We start from the raw sequence: 15,161 nt of genomic DNA, 5'->3' as shown, positions 1-15,161 counted from the left end.
GGGTGTTGGTTCACTAAGTCAGAATGCTGGTATATATATAGATAACATCTTACGTCTGTTTGTAATATCATTACCCTCATATGTGCGAGACACGTCGGACCTACTCCAGAAGATAGATGGTATTGTGGTGGAACAGGGAACTATTCTAGGCTCAATAGACGTGGAGGCGTTATACAGTAGCATTCCCCATATTATGGGTCTGAAGGCACTGGAATACTATTTGAGGACTAGGGCCACTTTCTTTGAGAAACATAACAAATTTGTAGTAAAGTTGATGGAGTTTGTGTTAACCCACAACTATTTCCTGTTTGACGGTAAGTACTTCCACCAGCTCAGGGGGACCGCGATGGGTTGCTCTTGTGCGCCCTCGTATGCAAATCTCCTCCTGGGCTGGTGGGAGGAAACCGTGGTGTTCTCTGGAGTGGAGGAGTGGTGGACCAACAAGATATCGGCTTGGTACCGTTATATAGACGACGTGTTCGACATATGGAGGGGTACGGAAACGGAATTCAGCAGTTTTGTACAAGGGCTAAATAACAACGGCTTTGGTCTCAGATTCACGTCGGAAAGTGACAGATGTGAACTAGCTTTTTTGGACGTGAAAATCACTGTTAATACCAATGGGATGCTAGATACGAGACTACTTCGAAAGCCAACAGCCACGAATGCCCTTCTCAGGTGGGAGAGTCATCATCCGGCTCCCCTTAAGAGGGGCGTTCCTCGTGGCCAATACCTGAGAACAAGGAGAAACTGCTGCAGCCCTGCTACTTTCAGGGCACAAGCGTATGATCTGAGGGAGAGGTTTCGGGATTGGGGCTATCCGGATGAGGTGTTGGATCCGGCTTTTAGAAATGCTCTGGGTAGGGAGAGAGGAGCTCTCCTACAGACCAATAAGAAACCAGAGCTCGATAACATCACGAGGATCATTGGAACCTATGATAATCAGTCCGACCGGGTTTTTAATATCCTCAAAAAACATTGGAGCATTCTACAGCTGGATGAAACTCTGGCAGGTTTCATCCCGGATAGACCCCAGATCACCTACCGTAGGGGAAGATCCCTAAAAGATCGACTTGTACATAGCCACTACAAAAGACCTAAACGTGAAGGTACTTGGTTGGATAGACGTATTAATGGCACGTTTAGGTGTGGCAATTGTTCCTTTTGTGACTTTGTAGCACCAGGCAAAAATTTTACCAGTGCATCGAGTGGAAGACTTTTCTTTTGCAGGGACTTTGCCAACTGTAAGACCATTGGTGTAGTCTATATGGCCACATGCACATGTCCTAAAAACTATATTGGAAAGACGAAAAGAGAACTTAGAAGGAGGATTGGGGAGCATTTAGGGGACATAAAGAATGCTAGAGACACCCCGATAGCACGACATGTATGGGAGACACATCAGGGTGACAGCAGGGTTCTCTCCTTCTGTGTCCTAGAAGTGGTAAAACAAAATGGAAAGAGAGGTGACTGGGATAGGGTCATTCTTCAAAAAGAAACCCAGTGGATTTTTAGGATGGGGTCAGTGGTCCCTGGAGGACTGAATGAGCGGTTAACCTATGGTTGCTTTGTGTGAATTGTTTACGTCGATTTTGTTTTTTGCTCCCGTTTCTTCCCTGGTATTAACTTCACAGCACTGCAGGCCTACTAGATGGTGTGCAGTAAATTTGTTTAAACATTAGGGGGTGTTTTGCTTATCCATCATTTATGTGCACCCCAATTTATCGATATATTAGTGATGTAGGATTAGTTTGTTGTGGGTGTAGATGTACGCTGTCTGAATCACGTACCATTACGTATGGACCGTGTTTTCCCGATTTTGGAGATTAAATTCTGCGATAACAAATCTGTGTAGAAGCATATTTATCCTGCATTATGTCTGCCCAATCTTAGAGAATATGCCCTGTGGCACCAATTCCATATAGGAGCCCATGTATAGTATATCATAGAGTACCATGTTTTGGAGATATTAATGGGACTTTGTCAGGCACTTACAGTTACGTCTATTTTTTCAAATATGGACGTAGGGGTCTGATATTATTAGAGGTTAACATCGCCCCGTGATGGAGTCCGACCTTATAGGTCTGGGCTAGTGGGGCTGGCGATTGCCTCTGAATTGCTATGTTTTTAGCCCTTTGAGTTGAATAGGACGCGACCTACTCCTATGCTAAAATGCATGGACGCATGTAAGTGGGGCTGGATTTAGCGGTCAGCGCGAATGACAGTTAGTGTGGCTATTTTTGGAGGATTGATGGATGGTGTCATATATGGGCGGCGTGGGGCTAACAATCAATGTCAGTGGAGCAGGAGCAATGTAGAGATCCCTAGACATGTGGTTCAGCATTGCAAGTATGACGTCTGACTAGTGTCAGGGTCTTAGGTATATGGCGCCTGTGCAGTCTCCCCTTGATTTGAGGTGGTACACAGTAAAATGGCGGCCGGGCGCCTGCGCAGTCCCTCCCTTGTATGAGATGATATATAGGAAAATGGCGGCCGTGCACATGCGCAGTCGCATTCCAGGCACTTATACCTCCAGTGCCTGGGAACGGAGCACGCGTTGTGAGATAATGCTGAGGGGCCACGCAGCAATGGCGGCAGAGGATGTACACAGTTAATGTGGGGCTCCAAACTCGAGGTGGTACACAGTAAAATGGCGGCCGAGCGCCTGCGTGGTCTCTCCTTTGTGTGAGACGATACATAGGAAAATGGCGGCCGTGCGCATGCGCAGTCGCATTCCGGGCACTTTTACCTCTAGTGCCTGGTAACGGCGCACGCGCTGTGAGATAATACTGAGGGGCCACGCAGCAATGGCGGCAGAGAGTGCACACAGGTAACGTGGGGCTCCATATGCTATTACATTGATGGGACGATATGAACAGCGGTGTGTATGTATGGTTTATAGCCCCTAAATTTTTTATCCTAAAGGAGGGGACTATTTAAGGGGGGTGTTTTTGGCCGGTGTACTCCCTGCACCTACAACCGGGCACAGGATTCATCTCTGATGTGACTTAAACACACGGAAGTCTAATTTGCCATATGCCTCCTGAGGAACCACATCATGGGGGGGAAACGCGTAGAGGCGAAACCTGACCGCAGATAAGTGGATCGGGTTTTTTAATTTTATTATTTGTAAATTCCACCAATCATAGACGTTTTATTGACATATATTGAACATGAGTGCTTTTTTGGGATACTAAGTTTCGGCTTCAACACTGAGGCTAGTGTATCTTTGCTTATCTGTATTTCCTCAGATGGTGGGGGTGTTATGTTCATCAGTCACCCTGTTTGAAGCATTTTAGAACTTTGAAGAAATACCCTGTATATTTCAGCTATTGGTGTTGGGTATATTATTTTTGTAAGATTATTAGAATAAAAATACCTTTACTCATGTACATATCGTCTTTGCAACAAGATACTTAATATAGTGTTGTTTATATCAGCTTGTGTGTTGTTGTGTGCATTTTTTAGTTAGAAGGGTTCAGAGTTACGGGTCACCGTTTTAGTCCCTCAGGCACCCCCTGTGTATAGGACCCACCTACTTTTGTAGGGACACAGTGAGGGTCAACAGGGGCAGCCGCCGAGGAGCGGGGGCGCCATTTGCGTTCAAGAGGGTGCCAACCTCCGCTGACAGGCAGGGTCTCTTGGTTAGGGACTCCTTAGGGCGTACTAGCCTTAGCTATCAGCGGAGTATTATAGGTTGTAGGGCTCTGTACGGTCAGACCAGCCCGGCTGGGCTTGTACGTTAGTGATTTACTACCTGGTATTTGGTGTGTGTGTAATGTCGGTATGTTTCATCAGACATCATCACATTAAGGGACTTGCAGGGCATTTAGGGCCAGTCAACGAGGAGCGGGGGCGCCATATTGCGTCCAAGAGGGTGCCAACCTCCGCAGATAGGCAGGGAGCATATGCTAGGGATACATAGGATTTTTTATCCCATTTTTTGCTCCCTTCACCTTTGCCCTTCTCTCACCAAACCGGGCTTTTATAAACCCACTCCTATCATAAGGAGTTGGGGTGTCGTGCTTGTTTTAATCCAATGGTTTTGAAATAAAGTTATTGTTTAGATTAGTTGGTTTTGGTTTTTTTGTATTGATACTAATTCTGGTTTATCAGAAACTGTACTTTTTTCAATATTTGATTTATACTATCCATATATTTATCTTTACTTACCCTATTTATTTTGTTGTTCATGTGTTTTTTTTATTTTATTTGATTTATAATTTTTGTCCACATAAACCCTATATAGTATGTTATAGATTTATATTAGGTTATCAAAACTTCTTATATTTTGGTTTAAAGATTGGATGGAGATGTCTCTGAACAGCAATTTTCATGTCTTGCCACAGATTCTCAAGGGGATTTAGATCTGGACTGTGAGTGGGCCATTCAAACACATAAATATGCTTTGATATGCTAAATCTCATTGAGAATCTGTGGCAAGACTTGATAATTGCTATAGATAGAAAAGTTGGCACTCAGATGGAATGAAATTTTGTCATTTTTTGAACAGCAATCCAAAACTATAGAAGTTTCGGTATATGCAATGAGTGGTAAAGATCTATGGGTATGACATAGATCTCACAGAGTGTTTGCTTTCAGAGTTTATTGTAACTGAAAGGTGGCAGTGTGAGACATGACTGACAACCCGCTCCCCTTTTATTTAAAATAAGCTCTGGAATCAGATTCTTAACAGCTCATTTACAGGTATCAAGGTCGCAGGTATCAAGTTATCATTTTCTTCAACTTTCCATGGCCTACATAGTCAAATAGATGGCTTAGGCTGGAGTCACACTCAGCGTAGGGAAATACGGTCCGTATTTTACATGCGTAATACGCAGAAATGTTCCCAAAATAGTGATCCGTATGTCATCCGTAGGCATGGTGTGGCAGCGTATTTTATGCATGTTTACCTCCGTATGTAATCCGTATGCCATCCGTAATGCGGTTTTTTTTTATGCAAACTCACAAATTGGACATGTTAACGGTTTTGAGGCCTGAAAATAATTTAAATAATCAGCCTAATCCTATTTAGGGCCTCAACAACAGATGAAACACTCCCATATGGCCATTTTGTTGCAGTGCTTGGGTAGGTGTTGTGGTGTTACTTGTGCAACATGTCTGACCTCCTGCAATTCACACCAACTCAGCGGGTGTTATTTAATTGGGTCTTGTCACGCCACTTTGGCCAGCGATACCCCGTGATAGTTGATCCGCGAAGGAGGAGAATAAGAATGTGGGTGCATCCACTTTTGCAGCAACGCTCCACTAAAGGGCATTTTCACAGGCTCTATTCAGCTCTGCAGACACATCCTGGAAAATTCTTCAACTACTGTCAGATGACAATATCCACCTTTGATATGTTGTTGGAGATCGTACGTCCAGGAATCACGTATCAGGATATCAGGATGCGGAAATGCATATCCGCAGAGGAGCGTCTTCTCCTTACCTTACGGTATGTAATCACCATCCTCACATACTGTATGTTGATGATATATATATTTTTTAATTTTTACAACCTAGCATATTCTTTTAATTAGATTACTAGGTATTTTGTCAATCCTATAAAAATATGTAGTAAATGTGAAATGTTGTTATCCAGTGTAAATTTATGAAGGTACACTGTTCTCCTTGCTTTTTTTTCTACTCTTATTACTTTGTTTTACTATGGTTTTGTCTAAGCATTTTAACGTATATATATTTTTTGGGTTTTGTGCTTTCAGATTCCTGTCAACTGGCTTATCTTATGCAGGATTATATCTTGAATTTCTCATAGGGCGGTCAACAATTTCAGGCATTGTACATAACATATGTGTTGAAATCTGTGACAGACTGCATGAACTTGTGATGCTGGAGCCCAAAATGGATGATTGGCTCACAATAGCCCGTGGTTTTTCACACTATTGTCAATTTCCACACTGTATTGGAGCCCTGGATGGGAAACATATCAGGGTGCGTAAGCCACCGAACTCGGGCACCCAATTCTATAATTATAAGCAGTTTTTTCTCTGTAGTTCTGTTAGCTGTAGTTGACAGTAACTACAGGTTTATAATTGTAGATATTGGGGCCTATGAGCAAACTGGAGACTCTAGAGTCTTCAATGCGTCCATTATGGGTCGGCAGCTACGTGAAAACCAGTTTGACCTCTCACCACCATAACAACTCCCAGGCTCCAATGCCGAACCAGTGCCATATGTACTTGTGGCAGATGAGACCTTCCAATTGACCAGGCATGTCATGAGGCCTTATCCCCGGCGCAACCTAGATCACAGACGGCATGTATTTAATGTCAGACTTTCACGGACAAGGCGACTGGTGGAGTGCGCCTTTGGCATTATGGCATCAAAATGGCATGTCCTCCAGTCTGCCATTCAGCTGAGTGAGGCAAATGTTAATGAAGTACAGTAATAAAAGCTTGTGTTGTTCTACACAACTTCACAAGAATTCATGAGTGCTCCTCAACTGACAGTGGTGAAGGCATATCGCCTAATGTGGGTAGGCCTACAACACAAGTCCTTCCTCTGCGGCGTCCCCTTTCTGGCATAAAAGTTAGGGATATATTTACAAATTATTTTGTGTCAACTCATGGAGCTACTCCCTGGCAAGATAATGCTGTTTTTATGTTGTAATGTTTTAATATATATCTATATATGTTTTGCAAAGTTAAAAACTTAAAAAAAAACATTACTTAACTATGTGTAGTAACTTTGAGTATGGCCCTCATGAGGTTGAAAAAAGGCCTTGGCTCATAACCCCACCCAATATGGCCATGTCGTCCAAAACCAGGTTGGGACCAGCCTCCAGCACTGGGTGTGGACAAGTGGCCATGTTGGGAAGGTTGATGGAATGTCTGATTATGGTAATGTGATGGCCTTGGTTGGTTTTAGGTGGGAAGGGGTAGAGGTGTAGGCACACGTGGAGGGGGTGCTTCAAATACTTGCTGATCATGCACCTGGTGAGATGATGGAATGCGCAGGAGGTTACGTGATGAGAGCTGCCACCTCTCAATGATCTCAAACAATTCATATGTATCATTTGGGGGGGTGCATGAATCAATAAGTATTTGAATACACCCTCTCACACGTAGCCTTGCCTCACGGGGTATGGGACGGAGGTACCGGGCCAGGCTCCTCGCAAAGACCTCCTCACCATCATCTTGTGCAGCCCTGGCCAAATAATTTAAGACCCCAGTGTCCACATTCCTGCGACTTTCTTGCAGCTCTCTCCTCTTGCGGCCATGGCGGGAAATGACAGCAGGCTGTGGGGATGTCTTCAGAGGAACAGTAGGGCTGCTACTGTTTCCTGCTTCCTCCTGGCTTCCTGGATGTGGTGCTGCTGTGGGTGGTGGTACACTTTCATGTCCAGTTGTTGTCGGATCTTGAGTTGCAGCTGATGATGCAGGAGGGATGTCACTGGAAGGATGTGAAGATGGGCCAACCACTTCTCCCCCTTCCCCAACTGGATCTATGATAGCCTCCGAGTACGAGCCGGTCTCCCTCTCAGTGAGGTTGGACTGTGTTCTGTTAGTAAAGTATGAGAATAAGTAATTTAAATTTTAACTTTGACCGTAAAAAAATATATGTGTAATGTGTTTTAATGTTTTTACTTACAGTCTCAGATCCATACTGGGATCCAAAGAGGAGAGTCAGTCGTAATAAATATATTTGCGCTTTTTGGCAGGCGCTGCGGACCCACTCCTGGCCCTCTGCTGTCTTTCTCTCCTATACTGGTCGCATATGCTGCGCCATCGACTCATAACATCTTCCACTGCAATGAATGGATAAGGTCATTGTGCACAGTGGTAACACAAGGCGACAGTGATTTTACAGATTTTAATGTCTGAGTGGGAGTGATGGCTTCTGTAGCAGTGTGTTAGCGTGCTGCTGGACTGGGCAGCTTGGTGGATGTTGCAGGTTGCAGGGGTGCTGTACTAGGCAGAGTGGTGAATGCTGCATGTTGCAGGGATGCTGCACTCAGCGGAGTGCTGCAGGGGTGCTGCACCAGGAGCATAATGTAGCTGTGAACTTGGGGAACAGCCGTAATGTCCAGCGTTGTTGGTGGAGGATAATTTGGTGCTGGTGCCTTTGCCCACTGATGTTGTACTTGGCTTTGTTGCTTTGTCGGAAAATAAATGTTCTCCTGCTGCTAATATCAGGTTTGCGGATGGTAGCTTCGGGACTGCTGCTGTGCCTGGCTGTAAGCAGCCTGGCAGGCCGGTATGACGTTCAGCTGGAGTTAAGGTGTAAGGTTTTCAGACACGCCCCGCTCTAATGTGGGAAAAAAATTTTTGCACCGGTCTCTGAAGGTCGGCTTCCAGGCGGTCAAGGCATCTGTGGACATCCTGGAAAAGTGTGTTCACCTGAGTGAACCCACTGTCCAGTCTATCTCCAATCACCTTCATCCCATCCTGGAAGATCGAGCTTAAGTGAATAAACTCGGGCATGACTGACCTCTCCAAGGCCCTCTGTCACTAGTGAGATGTCCCAACAAAAGCAGTGGCAGAGGACTGGGCCTGTTCCTCATCCTGAGAAGCCTGCTCAGTTGCTGCATCGCTGGTGGATGATTGAGTGTGTTCTGTGGCTGTTTGATGAGAGGCCGCTCCAACTGAGGACGATCCAGGCTCTGTAGTGCTGCTCCAGGTTCTGTGTGGAAAATAAATGAAAAACATTTTAGCAAGCCAACATATCCTATAGAACTAAATAATTCAGATGTTGTATAATTGAATACAACACTAAGATACTCACGTTCGATGAGCAATCTCAGGCCTCACGAAATCCAGCATGTGACGGTGTTTGTATTTTGATATCTTTGGAGCAGCACCACTTCGAACCTGAATCTCCTCTCTCATATCTTTATTTAAGCAATCCTTCATCGAACGCCAATGGACTTTTACTCTCTTCACTGTGAAGGGGGGGGAATAAAAATAAATTGTAAAACAATGCACCTACATTAACCGGTTCACCGCCACATCAGACCAAATTGCAATACTTACGAAAATCCTTTCTGACTTGTGTGGTGGTATGCTCCCAATTAGTCATGAGCGATCGGGCAACTTCTTCCCAGAGTCGTCGAATCACTACCGAGTCAGAATGTTGACTATCACGGGTTTCCCACAACGCTACTTGCTCTTCCACAAGATGAATTAGTTGATCATTGTCAATGATGGTATTGGCTTCCTCACGTTGTGGAACCTAGACATCAAAGAAACACCAAAAATTAAGTCATAGTTTTAAAGATGAAACACTTAAGCCAAAAACAATCAAGACTACTTACACACCGTCTTTCCAACTCAGGAACGCAGGCTCGACGACTCTGGGAAGAATCATCACTCAACTGCTCCGGCTGTTCAGCACTGGAAGTGTCCTGTATAGAAAATACATGATTTAGAAATGATTTATTGACAGTCCATACATACCAATCAGCATAGCAAATATAGTCACTTCATCTGTGTCTTGTCCACTCTTGGCAGTGTTCAGGTCTTCACATGTTGGAATAGAAGGCTGCAGGAGAGACAGAGTACACACTGCTTAACAATGCAAACACGAAGAGACAGAGTACAGACTGCAGTGAAAGAGACAGACAGACATTTTCATAGCTTCTACACTCACATCCAGAGTCTTCAGATAAAATCCAGAGTCTTGGTAGCACATCCAGAGTGTTGTGATGCCTTCAAGAGTCTTGAAAGTACTGGAATTAGTGTCCACACCCCCTTTTTATACAGCTTGGTTTTTGGAGTGGCTGAAACCAGTTCCTGGACATGTTCAGTCTGAAGTATGCATGCGCATTGAACGCATGCATTCGCATATCCATGCTTTCCCATAGACAGTAATGCGTTGTTTATACGCACTCACCCGCATTTGTATGCCTGCGCATATTTGACACCTCAAAAAATGCAACATGTTGCATTCGCCAGACACTGCGAAACGACGCACAGGGACACATCTGCATACAAACTGATGCTAGCGCATGTCCCTGCGTGCATAATGTTAAAGATAGGTACGCAAGACGCCTGCGGACAGTACGCAGGCCTACGCTGCGCAAAAAAACACTAATGTGAAACCGGCCTTAGGATGGGTGATCCTGCTGACAGATTCCCTTCAACCCTATACATCAAGCTTGCAGAAAGCAGATTATGAAACTGTAAACTGAATGAACTGTTTCAAATAACATCTTATCCAACAAAATGAAAAATCTCAGGCTTGAAAAATTGTAAGAATGACCTTTTCATGTAACAAAATCTAAAAAACAAAGACGCTAATTGATTCAAATACAGTTATATAACTTTAATCTTCCCTGATCTTCCATGAAATCCTCAGAATGAAGTAAAATCCTCAGAATGAAGTAAACTTTCTTGGACGCTGTGATCACCAGCACATGCAGAACTATTTGTCCCAAAGCCGATTTCTTAATCCGATCAAAGCTCCGCACTCCTCAGTGGTTTCCATGAGACGAGTACAGATAGAAGAGCTCTAGGGACAGCTGGAGTTTAGTCACTGGGCCTCCTTATCAGATTGCTTGATCATGGCCACTGCTGCCATCCTACTGTACCACTGCTCCGCTTTCATCTGGTACTTTTTCCTCACTTACTCTCTTTTAACAGTCAGCGCAACAGAACGGCCGGATGGAGTTTTCTTATATGGTGGGCAATGGAAATACTTAACAGTACTTAATGTGGTAAGTGTTATGTTTCATTAACAGTCTTTAACTGCAAGCATGCAAGCTAATAATGCTTCCGTTTAAGGCTAGATCATAAATACTTTTTTTGTCAAGTTTTATTGCAGTTTTTAAAATGTCATTATTAGGAAAAACTAAAAGAATATTTAGTGAATAGTCAGCATATGCGCTGCCAGACTGTCCTATACTATCTTTTTTGCCAAAACACAGGAGTCATACATGCCGCTTCTCTACCCTATAACCCTTAATACTTCTCTTGTAAGGCTGCGTTCACATACAGCCATCACGCTGTGGCTGAAAACTGCAACAGTCCTGTGTCGCTGCAGTCTTTCCACTGTTTTCCGACACAATAACTTTGTTCTGCAAGGTTAGAGTGCATAATTAATTCTTAAACACCTGCAATTTCATAGGACCATTTTGATCAGCTGGATGGTTTTGTTGGTGAAGAAGAGAAGAATTGTTTCCATGCAAGTTTAATGATTGTATACCGAAACAAATCAAAGTATGTAGCTGTACAGGGTTTGTTACATTTTTTAACATCATTGTGACTGATGCATATGAAAGCAGCCTGAATGGAGTGATTTCCATAAAAGTATATTCGGAAATGACTAATAAATACCATCTACTATATAATTGTCTAAGGGTCACTTCCGTCTTTCGGTCTGTCCTTCTATTTTTCCTTCTTTCTGTCACGGATATTCATTGGTTGCGGCCTCTGTCTATCATGGAAATCCAAGTCGCTGATTGGTCGTGGCAAAATGCCCACGACCATTGCCATGGCCAATCAGCAACGGGCGCAGTCCGGCGGCAACATGGCCGCTCTTTCCTACCCGCAGTCAGTGCCCGCTCCGTTCTCCCCTCCAGTCAGCGCTCACACAGGGTTAATGGCAGCGCTAATGTACCGCGTTATGCCGCGGTGTAACGCACTCCATTAACGCTGCTATTAACCCTGTGTGACCAACTTTTTTACTGTTGATGCTGCCTATGCAGCCTTAATAGTAAAAAGATCTAATGTTAAAAATAATAAAAAAAATAAAAAATCATCATATACTCACATTCCGGCACCTTTCCCGCTCCTCGCGATGCAGGTTCCGGTGGCAAGGATGGTATGCGACAAGGACCTGCCATGACGTCACAGTCATGTGACCGCGACGTCATCACAGGTCCTGCGAGAAAGACCTGCCATAACGTCACGGTCATGTGACCACGACGTCATCACAGGTCCTGCACCCATACCAACCCTGGGACCGGAAGCTGCCGCGTGCACCGCACACAGGGCCAGGACTTCAACAGAGGGTGAGTATATGTTTATTTTTTATTTTAAGTCTGTATATTACATGGCTCTGTGCTGTATACTCCGTCGCTGTGCAATATAATACGTGGCTGGGCAATATACTACGTGACTGGGCAATATACTACGTGGCTGGGCAATATACTACATGGCTGGGCAATATAGTACATGGCTGGGCAATATACTACGTGGCTGGGCAATATACAGTACTATGTAACTGGGCAATATACTACGTGGCTGGGCAATATACTATGTGACTGGGCAATATAATATGTGACTGGGCAATATACTACGTGGCTGGGCAATATACTACGTGGCTGGGCAATATACTACGTGGCTGGGCAATATACTATGTGGCTGGGTAATATACTACATGGACATTCATATTCTAGAATACCCAATGCGTTAGAATCGGGCCATCATCTAGTCCTCACATAATAATGTAGCAGAGGTATTTCTTGTTTAAGAAGTATGAGCTCTAGCGTATAGTTATAAACATACAGAGATCAGTATTAAAATGGATATATATGGATATATAAGTAGTCATGGCCAAAAGTGTTGGCACCCTTGAAATTGTTCCAGAAAATGGAATATTTCTCCCAGAAAATTATTGCAATTACACATGGTTGTTATACATATGTTTATTTTCTTTGTGTGAATTGGAACAATACAAAAAAGAGAAAAAAAGTGCAAATTAGACATAATTTCACACAAAACCCCAAAATGGGCTGACCAAAGTTGATGGCACTCTCAGCTTAAAATTTGGATGCACGGCCTTTGTATTAAATAACTGCAATCGATCATTTGCTATATGCATTAACAAATTTCTTACACCTCTCAAAAGGAATTTTGGATTGCTTTTCTTTTGAAAATTGCTGCATGTTTCTCATATTTGAAGGGTGCCTTCTCCCAACAACAATTATAAGATCTCTTCACAGGTGTTCAATGTGATTAAAATCTGGACTCGTTGCTGGCCACTTCAGAAAGCTCTAGCACTTTGTTTCCTTTCATTTCTGAATATTTCTTTAAGTATGTTTTGAGTCATTATCCTGCTGGAAAACCCATGACCTAGGATGCAAACCCAGCAATCTAACACTGGACCCAAGACTGCAAACCAAAAACCTTTGGTAATCTTCAGATTTTATGATGTCTTGAACACAGTGAAGGCACCCAGTGGCAGAGGCAGCAAAACAACCCCAAAAATATCTTTGAACTTCCACCATATTTAACTGTAGGTACTGTGTTATTTTCTTTGTAAGCCTCATTCCATTTTCGGTAAACAGAAGAATGATGCTCTTTACCAAACAGCACTCTCTTGGTCTTATCAGTCCACAAGATGCTTTTCCTGATGTATTTTGGCTTACTTGTGTTCATTTTGGCAAACTGCAGTATAGCTTTATGTCTCTGGATAAACAGTGGGGTCCTCCTGGGTCTCCTGCCATAGCGTTTCATTTTATTCAAATGTCAATGGTTAGTTTGCACTGACATTGAAACACTCTGAGCCTGCAGAACAGCTTGAATTTCTTTGGAACTTGATTGGGACTGCTTATTCACCATCCGTGCTATACTGACCTTTCAACAATTGTTCCCTGCCGTCCACATCTAGGAAGATTAGCTACAATACCTTGTGTTGCAAACTTTTTGATTATGTTAAGCACAGTGGATGTAGGAACATCAAGATTTCTGGAGGTGGACTTGTAACTTTGAGATTGCTGATATTGTCCAACAATTTTGGTTCTCAAGTCTTCAGACAGTTCTCTTCTCCTCTTTCTATTCTCCATGCTTAGTGTGGCACACACAGATGCACAAATCAAAGATTGTGTCAACTTGTCCCAGTTTTATCTGGTTTCAGGTGTCATTTTCATGTTGACCGCACCTGTTACTTGCTACAGGTGAGTTTGAATGAGGCTTACATTCTTGAAACAAAGTTATTCACCCACAATTTTGGAAAGATGCCAACAATTTTCTTATTGCCATTTTGGGGTTTTTGCATGAAATTATGCCCACTTTGCCTTTTTTCTCTGTTTTCCTGTGTTGTTCCAATACACACGAAGTAAATAAACGTGTGCAAAACAAAAACATGTGCATTTGCAATCATTTTCTGTAACAATTTCAAGGGTGCCAACACTTTCATCCATGACTGTATAACTATACATAGATATGTACAGTGGAAACTAGAAGTTTACATGCTCTATTTAAATAGCACATATGCATGTTTTTCTCAATATCTGAAATGAAATCAGCATAAACCTTTCTTGTTTTAGGATTACCATAATTATTATTTGCCAAATGCCAGAATAATGAAAGAGCGAATGTTTTAAGGCATTTTTATTACGTACTGCAAAGTCAAAAGTTTACATACACTAAGATTACTATGCTTTTAAACAATTCTGGACTGCCTATATGATGAAGTCATGTGTTTGGAAGCTTCTGATATTTTTTTTTGCAACATCTAGAGACACACCTGTGAATGTATTTTAATTCACACCTGAAACACACTGCTTCTTTGTGTAGCATCATGAGTAGAGTTGAGCGAAACGGATCGGTCATTTTCAGAAGTCGCCGACTTTTGGCAAAGTCGGGTTTCATGAAACCTGACCTTATCCCTGTGTGGGGTCGGCCATGAGGTCGGCGATCTTCTTATCGGGTATCGGAATTCCGATACCAAGTTCCGATATTTTTGCGATATCGGGAATCAGTATCGGGATCCATATTCATGTGTAAAATAAAGAATAAAAATAAAAAATATTGATATACTCACCCTCGGACGCGCCCTGGTTCTAACCAGCAGTCTCCCCTCCTAAGAATGAGCGAGTGAAGGACCTGAGGTGACGTCGTGGCTTGTGATTGGTCGCGTGAGCGGTCACATGAGCGGTCACGCGACCAATCACAAGCCGCGACGTCATCGAAGGTCCTTCACTTGCTAATTCTTAGGAAGGAAGGCTGCCGGTTAGAACCAGGGCACGTCCGAGGGTGAGTATATCCCTATTTTAAAGAATAAAAATAAAATATATTGATATACTCACCCTCGGACGCGCCCTGGTTCTAACCGGCAGTCTCCCCTCCTAAGAATGAGCGAGTGAAGGACCTGCGGTGACGTCGCGGCTTGTGATTAGTCACGTGAGCGGTCACATGAGCGGTCACGCGACCAATCACAAGCCGCGACGTCATCGAAGGTCCTTCACTTGCTCATTC

General features: G+C 43.4%; 1 protein-coding gene across 4 annotated transcripts in view; it reads left to right on the top strand.

Moving 5' to 3' along the window:
• The first annotated feature begins 10,411 nt into the window (after window positions 1–10,411).
• Window positions 10,412–15,161, top strand: part of ADTRP (androgen dependent TFPI regulating protein) — a 71,799-nt gene continuing 67,049 nt past the window's right edge. For all 4 annotated transcript variants that reach the window (XM_069728931.1, XM_069728929.1, XM_069728930.1 and 1 more), the window contains exon 1: window positions 10,412–10,675. In XM_069728931.1, coding sequence (XP_069585032.1) covers window positions 10,523–10,675 — 153 coding nt within the window. In that variant the 5' untranslated portion in view covers window positions 10,412–10,522. The remainder of the gene's footprint in view (window positions 10,676–15,161) is intronic.

Source organism: Ranitomeya imitator, chromosome 6 (genome assembly GCF_032444005.1).
Source record: "Ranitomeya imitator isolate aRanImi1 chromosome 6, aRanImi1.pri, whole genome shotgun sequence".
Taxonomy (NCBI): domain Eukaryota; kingdom Metazoa; phylum Chordata; class Amphibia; order Anura; family Dendrobatidae; genus Ranitomeya; species Ranitomeya imitator.
The sequence above is the reverse complement of the archived record's forward strand: the minus strand, read 5'-3'. Positions and strand labels throughout refer to the sequence as shown.